The sequence below is a fragment of the Clupea harengus genome, unplaced genomic scaffold (genome assembly GCF_900700415.2).
Source record: "Clupea harengus unplaced genomic scaffold, Ch_v2.0.2, whole genome shotgun sequence".
NCBI classification, from domain to species: Eukaryota; Metazoa; Chordata; class Actinopteri; order Clupeiformes; family Clupeidae; genus Clupea; species Clupea harengus.
In genome coordinates, this window is record NW_024879886.1 from 42,501 (window position 1) to 56,682 (window position 14,182).

A 14,182-nucleotide genomic window follows, 5' to 3' on the forward strand; every position below is an offset into this window, starting at 1 on the left:
TTGATGTGCCCGACTGGAGGGCTGCCATCTGCAGCGGGCACTATGCCCAGGTGAGGCGCTCCGAGACCTGCCAAAGCAATTATCACGCCCAGGGAGGTGCACCTCTTTCCACCCCCCCAAAAAAAAGAGTTCTCCTGTTTTGATCTATTTTGATTCTCCTGTTTTGACCCGCCACCCCACCCTGCACCCCTGACAGATATACGTCCAGACACGCAACCCGGCCAACCTGGACATGACCATGGTGAAGAACGAGTATCCCGAGCGGCCGCTGAAGCTGGTGGGCGCACTGGGGAAGAGGAACCACTACCAGCAGTTCCAGCCGGTGGTGACCCTGGCCAAGGGCTACACCATGCACTGGGACCAGGCCGCCCCAGCTGAGGTCACCATCTGGCTCATCAACTTCAACAGGTTAGCCGCAGGAAAGACCAGAGAGCGCATAAACACATAAACACATAAACACAAACACAAACACAAACAAAAAGAGTTTAGGAAAACTGGCTGAGGGTCTAAATACACACATTCAAAACACGTCAAAGCCAGGAAAAGTGTGCAGCAGGAAGTGGTGGTTTGTGGTGGAGTCTGTGCTTAACGCAGCCCTTTCTGTAACTACAGTTCAATACGAACACTAGACAGCAAGCACAGTCCTGATGGGCTGCATTGGGTGCCAGGTGTTGTGCACTTGTCTGAATGAACACTGTTGAGTTCACTCAACCTTCAGCACAGCTCTCTGGCTCCCCCTATGGTGCGCAACGCATGCAACCTGTGATATATTCTTTTGTTTTCCGACACTTGCACTCTCTCTCCTTCGTGCAGGGGGGACTGGATCAACGTTGGCATCTGCTACCCGAGAGGAACAGCATTCGTCGTCATCTCAGACATCCACAATCGCCTCACTAAAGAGACACGCAAAACGGGGGTTTTCATGCGAACCATGGACCGGGAGAAAATGGGCCACACACACCAGTCCAGGGGATATTACTACTGGGAAGAGGACACTGGGTGAGAACTGCATCTGTAGAAACTCATAATAGCATTCAGAGAGGCTCACTACAGAGTCATGCCAGAGGGGTGGGGGGGTGTGTGTGTGTGTGTGCGGGGGGGGGGGGGGGTGTGTGTGTGTGTGTGCGGGGGGGGGGCGGCTGCTCCATGCTTCCCTTTTTCTTTTTTGCTGTGTCATGGCGCCATGTGTAATGCGCTCATGATTGATGTGTGCCACTCTCCTCCAGGCTGCTGTTCTTGAAAGCTCGAGCGCACAATGAGAAGGACGACTACGCCTTCTGCTCGGTGAAGGGCTGTGAGAGGGTGAAGATCAAAGCCATCATCCCCAAGGGGAGCGGCCCCAGCGACTGCATGGCGGAGGCCTACCCTCGACACACTGAAATGCCCATTGTCAACGTGCCCATGCCCAAGAAGCTAGCTCGCTTCAACGTGGTGAGATTTCTCCTTCCTTCCTCTCTCTCTACGCGTATGACAATATCCTGTTCCACTGACAGCAAGTGTCAGCAAGTCACTATGAATTTGAACCACTTCAATTTTCAATTCTTTTTTTTTTCATTTACACAGCGTCCATTACAATTGACATTGTCTCAAGAGCACACAGCTGAACCCATTATATTATGTATAATATTATGTATAATATTATGCAGTAATTCTAAAATGTCATTGCAAACATGAAGTCTAGTTATGCATTATGCAGTATAATGGCATGCCAATTCAATGAATGGCATTAGAGGAGGCTCACTTGTATGTTTCCTTTTGCCACCTCTAGCCACAGACATCAGAGCACTTCCTGGAGATCCGGCTGGAGTCTTACAACACGCGTTTCTTCCACATCAAAGAAGACTTCGCCTTCACAGAGGTGTGTGCCATCGCCGCCACTTGGCTCAGCTCCACTCAATCAAAGGCCCACTTAAATGTGGATAATGAGGTTGCTCGGAATTAATCACACGGATATTGATACAGCCTAATCGATTTCAATGCTATTAATTAACGTTTGATCCCATCATTCCATGTGGTCTGGCAGCTGTGACGGCATAGCAATCAACCGGCAGTAACCAAGAAAAATCTTGTGCCATTTCTCCAGGTCAACGGGAAGAAAATCTACCAGTCTGACGACGGAGTGCAAGTGACGGCTATCGAAGGTCACTCGGGGAAAGTGTTGGAGACCAAAGGCTTCCGGAACTCTCTCCTCATGGGCATACCAGCACAGATGGACAACTACATCTCTGGCTTTAAAGAGGAGTAAGACACACACACACACACATACACACACACACACACACACACACACTATGTGGCGCTGCTGTTCTCATTACCCCATGACTGAAGGCCCTGCTGCTACAGCCCTTAAAGGCTTTCATGGCTTGCCCAACAATAACCTTCTGCAGAGGGATTAATTACAGTGTTCCCCTCAGAGCAGTCATGGAACCAAGTGTGTGTGTCACTCACCACTGTTAATGTTGCTCCTGTTGTGTTTGTGCACACAGCACCATAGTGCTCATAACTTCAAAAGGCCGCCTGGTTACCAGAGGGGTTTGGACCAAAGCACTGGAGCGCCTCGGAGCAGACCCAACTGTGAAGTTGAAAGGTAATATAACATTTCTCCTCTCTCAAAAACATCTAGCGGGTCTCTGCTCACATCAAGCTAGTTTTTCAGTCTGCATTGTGGTGGAAAGACTTTGGTTTTAAATCCTCCTTTATTATGAATGATAGGCCTATATTTAATACGTGGTCACATCCATGAAAAAGTATTTCCTAAAAGAGCAGATTTGTACTTAATACGCCATAATCAGCATAGTAATCAGTAATACTTAACCCAGAGTGTTTCCATATACATTTTTTCCCACGAGATTTAAAAAAAAAAGATTCCCACTCTCCAGTAGCTCTTAGCTGAAGTTGTTATTGAAACATACACTAGAGGGCAGTATTGATCCTTTGTTGAGATGAATACAGTGGCTTGCAAAGGTATTCAACACCCCTGAAAGTCGTCACCATTTTGTGCTTTACAAAAGATACTTACTCATATTTTCCCAATCAGTATATTCATTCTGAGCACTTATGCTGTAGTAGGCTAGTGTAGGCTAAATACGTTTTTTTTGTCTACTAAAATACTTAAAGATAAATTAATTAAAAGCTCAAATATTCTGCTTGCATATATAGTCACCCCTTATACATTAACACTTGGTAGAGAACCCCTTTAGTGTTCTAACAGCCTTAATTCTTCTGAAGTGGGACAGCACCAGCGTTGTACATTGTTCAGCAGTGGTTTACCCGCATTCTTCTAGGTACAATTTATATTGAACATCTAGGTTGATGTCTGATGTGTACTGTTTTTTGAGCCACTGCAGTGTTGCTTTAGCTGTGTGTCTTTGGGTAATTGTCCTACTGGTAGGGAATCTCTCTCCCAAGCCTTGGTTTTACAACAGACTGCAACAGGTTTTCTTGTGATATTGTGTAGAATTTATTACCATTAATTCTCCCTTCAATTCTTCAAAAAAGTTTTCCAGTTCCTTCAGACGAGAGACATCCCTTCATCATGATGTAACCACTGGATGGTGTTTCTTGAGGCATTGGCAGTGTTAGATTTACGCCACATGTAGCGCTTTGAGGATTGGCCAAGATGTTCTATTTTGGTCTCACGTGACCATTATTTCCCACTTAAACAACCTCCATTCGTGCTTAAATGGGGATCCTCTAAAACAATAGCTTTTTGCCACTCTCCAATAGTCCAGATAGCTCTTAAGATTACACCTAAATCCTGTACCCTAATCCCAGCCACTGAATGACAAGTCTGTGGTGGCCTCCCTCCCCAGTTAATATCTTTCTTGGATGGTTAGAGGACAGGCTCTCCTACAAAGCATCTGGGTGGTGTGATGAAACTTCTACTTTCTTTAGTTGGACATCAACACACTTGGATATTTTCTTGGTGACTTTTCCTCACTTAATCATTGGAATCACCTTGTCTCTTTAGTCTTCATTTCTTCTGATTTTATTATCCAGAGGGAAATCTCTACTTTAAGAACTCATAGGTAGTACCTAATTATGATCAGTTATCAAATAATAATGTCAAATAAGTGGCACCTCTGTATAATTTGTGAATGATTTCTCATATGCCTTAATCTGGAACTCATAAACACAGGGGTTTGAATGATCATGCAAGAGGTATATTTCAGTTTTTAATTAATTTATTTCTAATGTCAGCAAACAAACAAAATATATTGCCTTTGGTTACTCGAGCATAAATGTATGCAGTAAAAATTCTGGTTGGGTAAATATGTGTAATTATGTTTTAATTATGTTGTAATTATGAAAGTGGGGAGTTGAACACTTTTGCAAGCCTCTGTAAATAGAGTGGCATAGTGATGGTGATAAGCAATGCACTTCCACACAGCAATGAAGCACAGATTATAGAATGTAAATCACGTTTCTATAAAATAACATTTGTACATTTATCTACATAAAATAATGCCTCATTTTGTACATTTATCCACATGAAATAATGCTAAGATAATGCCTCATAAATGTATAGCAGCATTTAGTTTAGTTTCCTGGTTTCATTCTTCAGTAATAAATCTGGATGTCTTACTCATGGATGGTTAGACATGCATGGCCTGCACATGTGTAAAATGCAGGGGTGCCTCTGATGGTCAGACAAGCATGGCCTGCACATGTGTAAAATGCAGGGGTGCCTCTGATGGTCAGACATGCCAGAACAGCAGGGTCCTTCCTCTCTCTGGCACTCCCTGTCTTCAGTGGCATGCTAGACTTGAGTTCCACCACTGCTACTGCTACTGCTACTGCTACTGCTACTGCTACTGCTACTGCTACTACTGAGATTCTTTTATTGGTCATTTTATTGGTGTGGCGATAAGTCGAGCTATCAATGCACTGTTAATCTTGATCCACACCCCCATTATCTGTGTTGCAGATAAAATGGTCTTTGTGGGCTTCAAAGGGAGCTTCAAGCCAGACTGGGTGAAGATGGTAGTGGATGACAGTCTGGCCAAAATCCATCAAGTCTTACCCATCCCCACCGTCAGGAAGATGAGGCTATAAGGGAGGAGCGAGCGAGTGAGCACTAGACTAGACTGCAGTGTCGCTCTCGCCACTGCCTAACACACTGTGTGAGAGCCCTGTGGTAAAGCACAGGGAGGACTACTGACCACGAGGAGACAACGACAAAGATGATGATGAAGAAGAAGAAGAAGAAGAAGAAGACGAAGATAAAATAGAACCATTCAAAGCATGCGTTTGTGTTGCCTAGTTTATCCTCCCAGTTGGTCTCGATATCTGTGACTGTGGATGTGAGTGAGTGGATTGTGTCGTCAGTTGAGTATACTTGACTTTCCCAGAAAAGAAAAAAACAGAAGAAAAAAAAAATAACATTCCTTGTTTTGTCCTACTCAGTGATGTCAACCTCTGTCTCATTCCAGAAGAGAGTTGTTTTTACTGCGCTTATATGGGGTTTGCAGCTTAATATTGTGGTGTTTCTCACACAGTCGTCTCATATCAGCATTTTGTGGTGTTATGTTTGAGTTCTAAAAGTACCAGCGACCAAATTGTACCCTCCTATAGTCTATACAGATGTAAAATATTTCTGAGTATCTTCAGAAGATAGTTGATGTGTTTCATCCTTGCAACTGAAACTGAAATGTAAAAGTCATCAGAGTGATTTCAATATCTAAAGTAGAAATTCAGAAGTTGTGGCAATTTAGATAGGGCCACACTCCCCCAAATGATGCAGAGAGGACTAAAGAGTCTAGGACTACATCTATATGCAAACTGTGGATGACATCTTGCACTCTTAAAATGACAGCTTGTCATAAATACCTGTCATGGATTGTGTATTTAAATGGGGCACTCCATCAAAATGCTGAGATTAGAGACATTAGGACCATAAGAAGATTAGAAAGGCATCTACTCCATGGCACAATACAACACCAGCGCACTAGTTCACATTATGATAGCGATGGAAACGTTTTTGAAAGTGTTCTTTGTTGTTATCTTTGACGTTGGCTACTTTATAAACTCCTGGAGTAATTGTATGTGGTTTCCTTGCAACTATTAGCAGGAGTTGAATTATTAAAGAAATTGTCTGCCATTTAGCCATTTTTGATGGAATGCCTCCTAAATCGTTAATTAGCGACCTTTCGGCAAGAAGCCGGAGATTCCCTTTTGCCGAAATAGCTGGTCTTTTTTCGGAGATTGTAATTGTTCATGTTTTATATGTTTTATGTGTTTCTAAAATTCCTCAGATTGATAACAGAGATATATTTTATACTTATTTATTGTACAGGCACAATCGAACAAATATAGAAGGGACATATTTTAAGTTGTAATGTATTTCTGTCCTTACTGTAAAAAAAATATAATTTACTACCATTTAAATGAGTATACCACGCCAAATGTATGATTCAACATATACAATATCAGCCATTGCTTTAGTTGTACATTGATGTGTTATAAATGTGACTTTGACAGAAAAAAAATGTAAACCCATTTCTTGTGTTCAGAATATTTTGTACAGAAATAAATGAAAAAAATGAACCATATTTCCTCTCGGGCGTAATTATGTGCACTTGTTGTCATCCCAACACAGAAGCATTTTTCATCCTACATTTCTATCAGATAGCAGGTCAACATTTACATGATGACTGACAAGCTCTGCATATCAAAGTAGGAAAAGAATGTTTGTTGACTGATTTTGTCTTAAATGTAAAATAATCAAATAAAGCGAGTGAGAGTAGAAGAGGCATCAGTATTGTGTGTGTTTTGTGTGGGCCCATCCAACTCCTGTCTGGAGTCCTGACGGACTGTACTCTGCTGTGGGAGTGGCTCCCAGGCCCATTTGAAATCCCGCTGGAATGCTTTACTGCAGCTCACAAGAGGAGGGAGGGGATCAAAACAAGACACAATTCCAACCATGGTCTTTTTTTCCCCCCTTACAAGTTGAGTGTTCAATCAACAATATCCCTCAGCCTTTAGTTACTCATACACTTCTAACCCATGAAGCTTTAGGCATCCATTCCAAAAAGAGTATAAAGTCATGTTCTCACCTTCATGTTTTATTTCCGCAGTCTCTGAACCTAGCCTTAACTCTATTCCACAGGATCTGGGTGGGTTCAGTAGATTTCATATCATGGTGCTTTCCTTCAGGCAAGAGGCTGGGGCAAAGTCCTAAGCTGTTCAATCTGGCCCAGCCTGGGCAGTGAGTGAGGAGGATATGGTGAGATATTTTCCGTGCCTTGCCAGATGGTTGGGAAATGTGAGGGTTGCTGAGGTCATGCTGATCTGGCTTGATGTCTGGAGGTCAGCAGGTCACAGACACATCATCTGGGATCCATGCCCATAGTGCTTAAGATGCCTTAGAACTGAAGGAGGACGACAGCATTTTCATTTAAACAGAGCAAGTCTTACAGTAGTTTTATATCATGGAACTGTGAGAGTATACTCCATTCTCATACTCCACAGAGACTGGAGTTGGAAAAATGTCAGATTTGAATTTACTTTTAATAGTTAATGAATTATTCATGAATTTATAATACTACTAGATCTCCACAGGATATAATTGTTGCAGGAGCCAATTCTTCAGTATAGGCAGGCCACTGTAATTATAAACACAATCAATATGTCAAAATTTTAAGACAAATGATCAGTCATTATTTTCTGTGGAGAGATACAAGACAGTCAACAGTGGCAACAGTGTGTACTCAGAAGGCTTCACCCTTTTATCAAGGAGATCATGTTTTGATTGGCTGAATATCAAAATGACATCTGATGTACACAATAAGCTGAATTTACAGTGTCCTCCAGAATTATTGGCACCCTTTAGTAAAAATTAGCAAAATGAGATGCGAAAAAATGTCTTTATTGTTTATCCTCATGATCTTTCATTCAAAATATTCACAAAAGTCTAACTTTTAATCGAAGTAACATAATTGAAAGAAACATTAAATTCTTATCATGATACAAATATTTTTCTCAAAAATATGTGTGCCACAATTATTGGAACCCCTTCATTTAATATTTTGTGCAGCCTACCTTTGCCAAGATAACAGCTCTGAGTATTCTCCTATAATGCGTGATGAGGTTGGTGAACACATGACACGGGATCTGAGACCATTCCTCCATACAGTATCTCTCCAGATCCTTCAGATTCCGAGGACGACGCTTGTGGACTCTCCTCTTCAGCTCATCCCACAGATTTTCTATGGGGTTTAGGTCGGGGGACTGTGATGGCCATGGCAAAACCTTTATTCTGTGGTCAGTGAACCATTTTTGTGTAGATTTTGAGGTGTGCTTCGGATCATTGTCCTGCTGGAAAGGTCCAACCACGGCAATTTTAAGCTTCCTGGCAGAGGCTGTTAGGTTTTCATTTAATATCTGCTGGTATTTGATGGTCCATGATACCTTGTATCCTAAAAAGATGTCCAGGGATTTGGAAGAAAAACAGCCCCAAAACATCAAAGATCCGCCACCATACCCACCTTTGATGTTTGTTGCCAAAAAGCTCTATTTTGGTCTCTTCTGACATTGAAAGTCACAGTAACATTTGGCAGTAGGCGCTTTAGTTTGTTGTTGATTGACAGCAGAGGCTTTTGTTCTGGAAACCCTCCCAAACAACTTATGGTGATATAGGTGGCGTCGTTGGTAGTTTTGGACACTTTCTGACCACAAGACTCAACTAACCTCTGCAATTCTCCAGCTGTGATCCTTGGAGATTCTTTTGCCAGTCGAACCATCCTCCTCACGTGTGTCGGGTCAACGTACACACACGTCCTCTTCCAGGCTGATTCTTAACATCTCCTGTCGCTTTAAACTTCTTATTATTGCCATGATAGTGGAAATTGGTATTTTCAACTGTTTAGAGATTTTCTTATATCCATTTCCTGATTTTTGCAGCTCAACAACTTTTTGTCGCACATCGTCACTGTGTTCTTGGGTCTTTCCCATAGTGATGAATTACTACGGGATTTTTTTTTTTCTTCATATTTATACCCCAGTGAAACAGGAAATCATGGTTGACCACTTAAGAGTGAGGTGAACTTAAAAATGTAAAACATGACTGGAAATATACTATATTTTCTAGGGGTGCCAATAATTGTGGCACACGTTTTGGAGATTTCTTTTCAATAATTTTACTTCAATGAAAAGGTAAGATTTTTGTCAATATTTTGAGTGAAAGACCAAGAGGATAAACAGCAAAGAAATGTTTTCATAGTCTGTTTTGCTCATATTCACTAAGGGTGCCAATAATTGTGGAGGCCACTGTATATATTAGACTGTGGTGACTATCTCAAACCATGGCTTTGTAGAATCTGTGATTGACAGCACACTAGTCTGGAGGATTACAGTGACCAAGAAATTATTCCATTGATGAATTTATGGAATGTGCGATTTGCTTTGTATATTTTTTTTAGGTTATGTGGCTACTCATTTTAAAAGCTGTATTTTAGTCAGAGACACTATTACAGATTAAAAAACAGGATGTTTTAATGGCACATTAGAAAAATAACAAACATTTCCTATCAAATCACCAATTTCAAAGAAAAAAAACATAATTGAAAAACAAAAATCACTTACCAACCTTCGTGGGGAAAAAAACCGTAATATCAGTTTATTTAATTGATTATTAGATGGAAGGATTTGCTAACAGAAATCCTGAATTCTGGTTAAGTCCACACATTTTAAACCTTGTATTACATGCTTGCTTTTGCTTTGGCTATTTGAGTGTCCGCAAAAAACATTCACAGCACACATAAAACAAAGAACACTTTAGGAACTCAGAACCCTCAAGAAAATAAGTGCACTGAGTGATAGAACTGCACACTGAAAACAGTAATGCAATTCTTATGCAATTGTAAAGCAACTTATTAACGATGACCCTATTTAGAGTGATTACAGGTGATTATTCCAATCTTGATATCAGCACAGGTAGTCATAAATTGAAAAAGTCAAATGAAATCAACAAATATGTCTCAAATTGTCACTTGTGCAACATATAACAGTACCGATTTCAGCTCATCTTTAACAGTAAACGCAACAATGGATTATATAACAAAAAAGTCCAAACATTTCATTGAACAAGTAACAAATTAACGTTCAATAGTTCGGCTGACCAACAAGTGATTTTGTGGCTTTCAGTCTCATGTGTCCCTTGAGCAGTTTTCATGTGAAATCGCCGTGTCACACCTCACCTTCAGGTCTTCCTAAACTATGCAACAGCCACATTACAGCTCCTGCTTGCTTTTCACACCTTTCTTGGCTGCTTTTTGATCGGTCTTTTTCTTGGCATCTTTCTGATCTTTCCCCTTGGCATCTGGCTTGGCAGCTTTCCCAGGGAACACCTGGCCTTCCACGGTCACATCTTCACAGCGGTCCTGGGCCACCAGGAAGTCTTTGATCTCCCAAGCAAAGCTGCCGTCACGCAGCATGAAGATGGCCCGGTTGGAGCCCACCACAAACCTGGAGAGAGAGCATCCCAGAGATCAGATACTGACAGTGAGACAATGCATACAGCAGGGGGATGTCAATCAATCAATTCAATCTTATATAGCGCTTCTCTAAATACCCGAAGTCGATTTACAGAGTCCAGAGTCCAGTAGTCATTCATACACAGTCATACCGGTGGTGGTAAGCTACCTCAGTAGCCACAGCTGCCCTGGGGCAGACTGACAGAAGCGTGGCTGCCAATCAGCGCCTACAGCCCCTCCGATTCATAATGAATGGATGTGGCATCAGATCTGGCGGAAACATTCTCTAAGGTGTCTGTTATTTTCAGATAAACCAAACGGACTCTGCAAACTCCTATCTGTAAGCACACCTTTTCAGTTGATATCACATGTATGCATTCAACATGATAACGCTCAGATGTGAAGTTTATGATTCAATATTAAAACTTGAAAGTCCTTGATGCTGGTAAAAGATAGTTGATATTTGAACTCAACAGCCTATCAAGTACACCTGTCCCTTCATACTCCTGTAGTAAACATACACATTAGAGCACTGACTGACTTAGAGCTAGAAGAACATGAGAAGAATTTCACTAAATGTGTTGATGGTGGCCTATGTGATTCTATGTGGCAAATAGAGCTTCAGTTCTTTGAATTAATGTTTGTGCTTGATGTTAGTCTTTTCCATGGTAGAAAATATTCAGGGTATGGGGGGACATCTTGTGGAGCTCCAAGGATCCTACTAACGCATCTTTTAAAAGGTATGGTGGCACCAGCCACATAGATCTCATGTCAAGGCATCAAAACCTGCATCTAACCTAACACATTTTTGTAATACAGTATGTTGTCTTTCCATTCGGATTAGTCCTTATGGGCTTTAGCCGCCATGTGTGGAGTTTTCACCACCTGGAGATCATTTGAATTGAATTATGAAGTTATGAAATGGTTGATGCCAACAAGGCTACACACACTGGCTAGTATTTTAAGATTCACCCCCAACGTATGCATGCTCCTGTACTTTTAGATTTGCAACTGTCCTTTGAAGCCCCATGTTCTGGAAATGTTTGGATTGGTTTCAAAATGTCAACAGTTGGACAGCTGCACTCGTCCCCATCCACATTTTAGTTTCACCATAGTTGTCTTAATGTGTATATCAACATATGCTTTAAGAGAAAGCACATTCTGAAAGGTATAATAAAAACCAATGTTCTTAAAAACACAAGGCGATTTCTGGGACTCTGCTAGAACTGCAATCAAAATATTCAACATGGTCTGACTTTATTACCACTCACGAAAAACATCCAAAGAGAGATGGGCATATTCCCCCCTCAGTTATGTTGTGCTCAATCAATGAGGAACTATTTTAAAAGGCTCCAACAAGTGTACCTCTGGATGTCATAGTTGGCATTGAAGAGACTCGACTGCCACAAGCTGCTGATTTCCTCTGTCTCCTTCTCTGTGGGATCTCCTGACACAGAGGCAAACACCATCAGCGTCTTCCCCTTTTTGGACATCTTCAGAAGCTCTTCTGGCTTGGATGGGTCCACTTTGGAGAAGTCTATGGGGGGAGGCGATCTTTTGTGTTCAGGGAGGTCACCCTCTTCAATGTCATCATCTTCCTGGAAGGCATTGGAAGGGTAATGTTAGCGTTGTGTCACATGTCACCATATACTAGAATGGTCAATAATCAAATGAAACCTATCCACCATTAATTGGTGGCAAAATCGTGTGGAACTGACACACTACGCAGTCTTCTGTCGGAGATGCAACAATGTTTTGGTTTCATTAGCATCACAAGAACGAATACCATGATCCAGGATACAAAATGTCTTCAGAGGTAGTGTGCATTATGTGCACATGCAGCAGAGAACATGGCTACACATAAAAATGGACTGTATTGATTGGTTTTAGCTAAGCAGCTAAGTAGAAGGGTGACGCTAATCTATAGTCGTCATATGTATTATAGATCATCAGATATATCATCATATATTTTCAGTGTTAGAGGGGCTTTGCAAAAGTTCATGAATTGCAATGTACTGAAGGGCTAAGACTTCAGTGTTTTTTTTCTTTCTTTCATATTTTTCCCCCTCACAAAGTGAGGCACCTGGGCATCGGTGTGTCTGACATACTTCATTTTACATTTATGATGTTTGTTCATTCAGTAAGTCTTTTTGTCTAAATGTGTCTATTGGAAAACTTTTAAAACATTTTAGAGATGTTTCTTTTTAATGTGTAATGGAAAACGAATGTCTACACAAAACTACATTTGTCTACATAAATAAATGCATGTATCACCCCTGCATGCACAATGCTAGCATTGTATCTAGATACCATATCGTCTTATAAGGAAGAGGTGCACAACCCTAATTGACATATACATCAAGTGTTATACATGGCAAGGAAGATAGGCCCTTAACTCTGCTGTATTTTCAAAGCCCGCGAACGTTAGTCACCTGACAGGATGATGATTATGTCGTTAACCGTTAAACGCACAGAAGTGTTCTATGCTAGTCACCTAGTAAAAATATCTACAGCAGGCTGACGTTCATACAATTCATCTCCACTCATATGACCGTCTTTACGTCAAATTAGACGTCCATTACACAAAACTTCATCAGTAACAAAGAAAAGTAAACCACACACACAACTTGACAAACCAAAATGAAGACAACTAACGTCAGTATAAGTTAATAATACGATTAAAATATAACGATGACAAAACTTTATGCTAGTCTCAGTCATGGCCAAGAATAACATTAGCAAGTCATTTAGGAAAAATAGCATCTTCAAACATTAATAGTAATAAATGAATTAGCTTATGAACAAATAAAAGAGACAGAATACATGTCATGACAAGAAAGTGAGACTTGCAAGCGTGTAGACGTCAGTTATCGTTACACCTAACATAGCAAGTTGAGAAGCTATGAATGAGAAATGAACCCCCAACGAACCTCCCATTGTTCCAGAAGTCTTGCCATATCAGCATCATTGTAATCACGAATGTCTTTTTTCTTTTTAGGTTTGGTGTCTTCACATTGTATTAGAAAGAAAGAAATAGCAAATATAAAGAGTATAACATTGGTCTTCCTCGATTTGCCGGGCGACGCCATCTTTATTGCTGGTGCACGAGCTGGAAGCTCCCTATTGGCTAAATTCTCCAGCGTCACAAATGTTCTAAAGGGGCGTATTCCCTGTCAGGAAAATAAAAAAGGAATTGGCTGGTTATGTTTTTTGATATCAATAATGATGCTCAAGATGATTTTTTAAAGCGTAATTTAGTAACTCAGAAGCTGATTGATGGCTACGTTGTATGAAGCTGACAACTATATTGATTTGGTGTATAAGGAGACTGGGTTAAAGGATATGGGAGAGAGTCAGGGACCACAGATATGCAAGGCAGTGGAAGTTATGGCATCAGGTGAATCCATTTAGAGGAAGAAGTTAATGTTTTCCCACTGGCTTCAGAAATTCTCAGTTCTGACTGACGGAGTAAAGGCCGAAATATACTTAATAATAATAATGTATTTTATTTGTAACGCACTCTTCATTCAAAAGAATCTCAGAGTGCCAACATAGTAGAAACAAACTATATAATAAAATAAAAATAAAATAAAATAAAACTAGTAAACATAAGCATAATAGAAAACTTAGTGACAGTAGAGTCCAGTGTCTGCGTTGCCCTTAGGTGGTCAGGGAGGCTGTTCCATAAGGGTGGCGCTACCGAGCAAAAG

At 40.9% G+C, this 14,182-nt stretch overlaps 2 protein-coding genes across 2 annotated transcripts in view; one reads left to right on the plus strand and one right to left on the minus strand.

Moving 5' to 3' along the window:
- Positions 1-6,551, plus strand: part of LOC105891102 (cell migration inducing hyaluronidase 1) — a 41,266-nt gene extending 34,715 nt beyond the window's left edge. Inside the window, 8 exon segments of the mRNA XM_042705366.1 lie at positions 1-50; positions 197-408; positions 814-999; positions 1,227-1,431; positions 1,769-1,858; positions 2,084-2,241; positions 2,487-2,587; positions 4,928-6,551. The exon segment at positions 1-50 is cut by the window's left edge and continues 166 nt beyond it. Of these exon segments, the coding sequence (XP_042561300.1) occupies positions 1-50; positions 197-408; positions 814-999; positions 1,227-1,431; positions 1,769-1,858; positions 2,084-2,241; positions 2,487-2,587; positions 4,928-5,055 (1,130 nt within the window). The 3' untranslated portion in view covers positions 5,056-6,551.
- A 2,923-nt stretch (positions 6,552-9,474) lies between these two features.
- On the minus strand, positions 9,475-13,598 carry mesd (mesoderm development LRP chaperone). Its single transcript, XM_042705367.1, has 3 exons — positions 13,403-13,598; positions 11,838-12,070; positions 9,475-10,464 (listed from the first exon to the last, which is right to left on the minus strand). The coding sequence occupies exons 1-3, from the start codon at positions 13,559-13,561 to the stop codon at positions 10,230-10,232; spliced, it is 627 nt and encodes a 208-aa protein (XP_042561301.1). The 5' UTR covers positions 13,562-13,598; the 3' UTR covers positions 9,475-10,229.
- Positions 13,599-14,182: the final 584 nt, after the last annotated feature.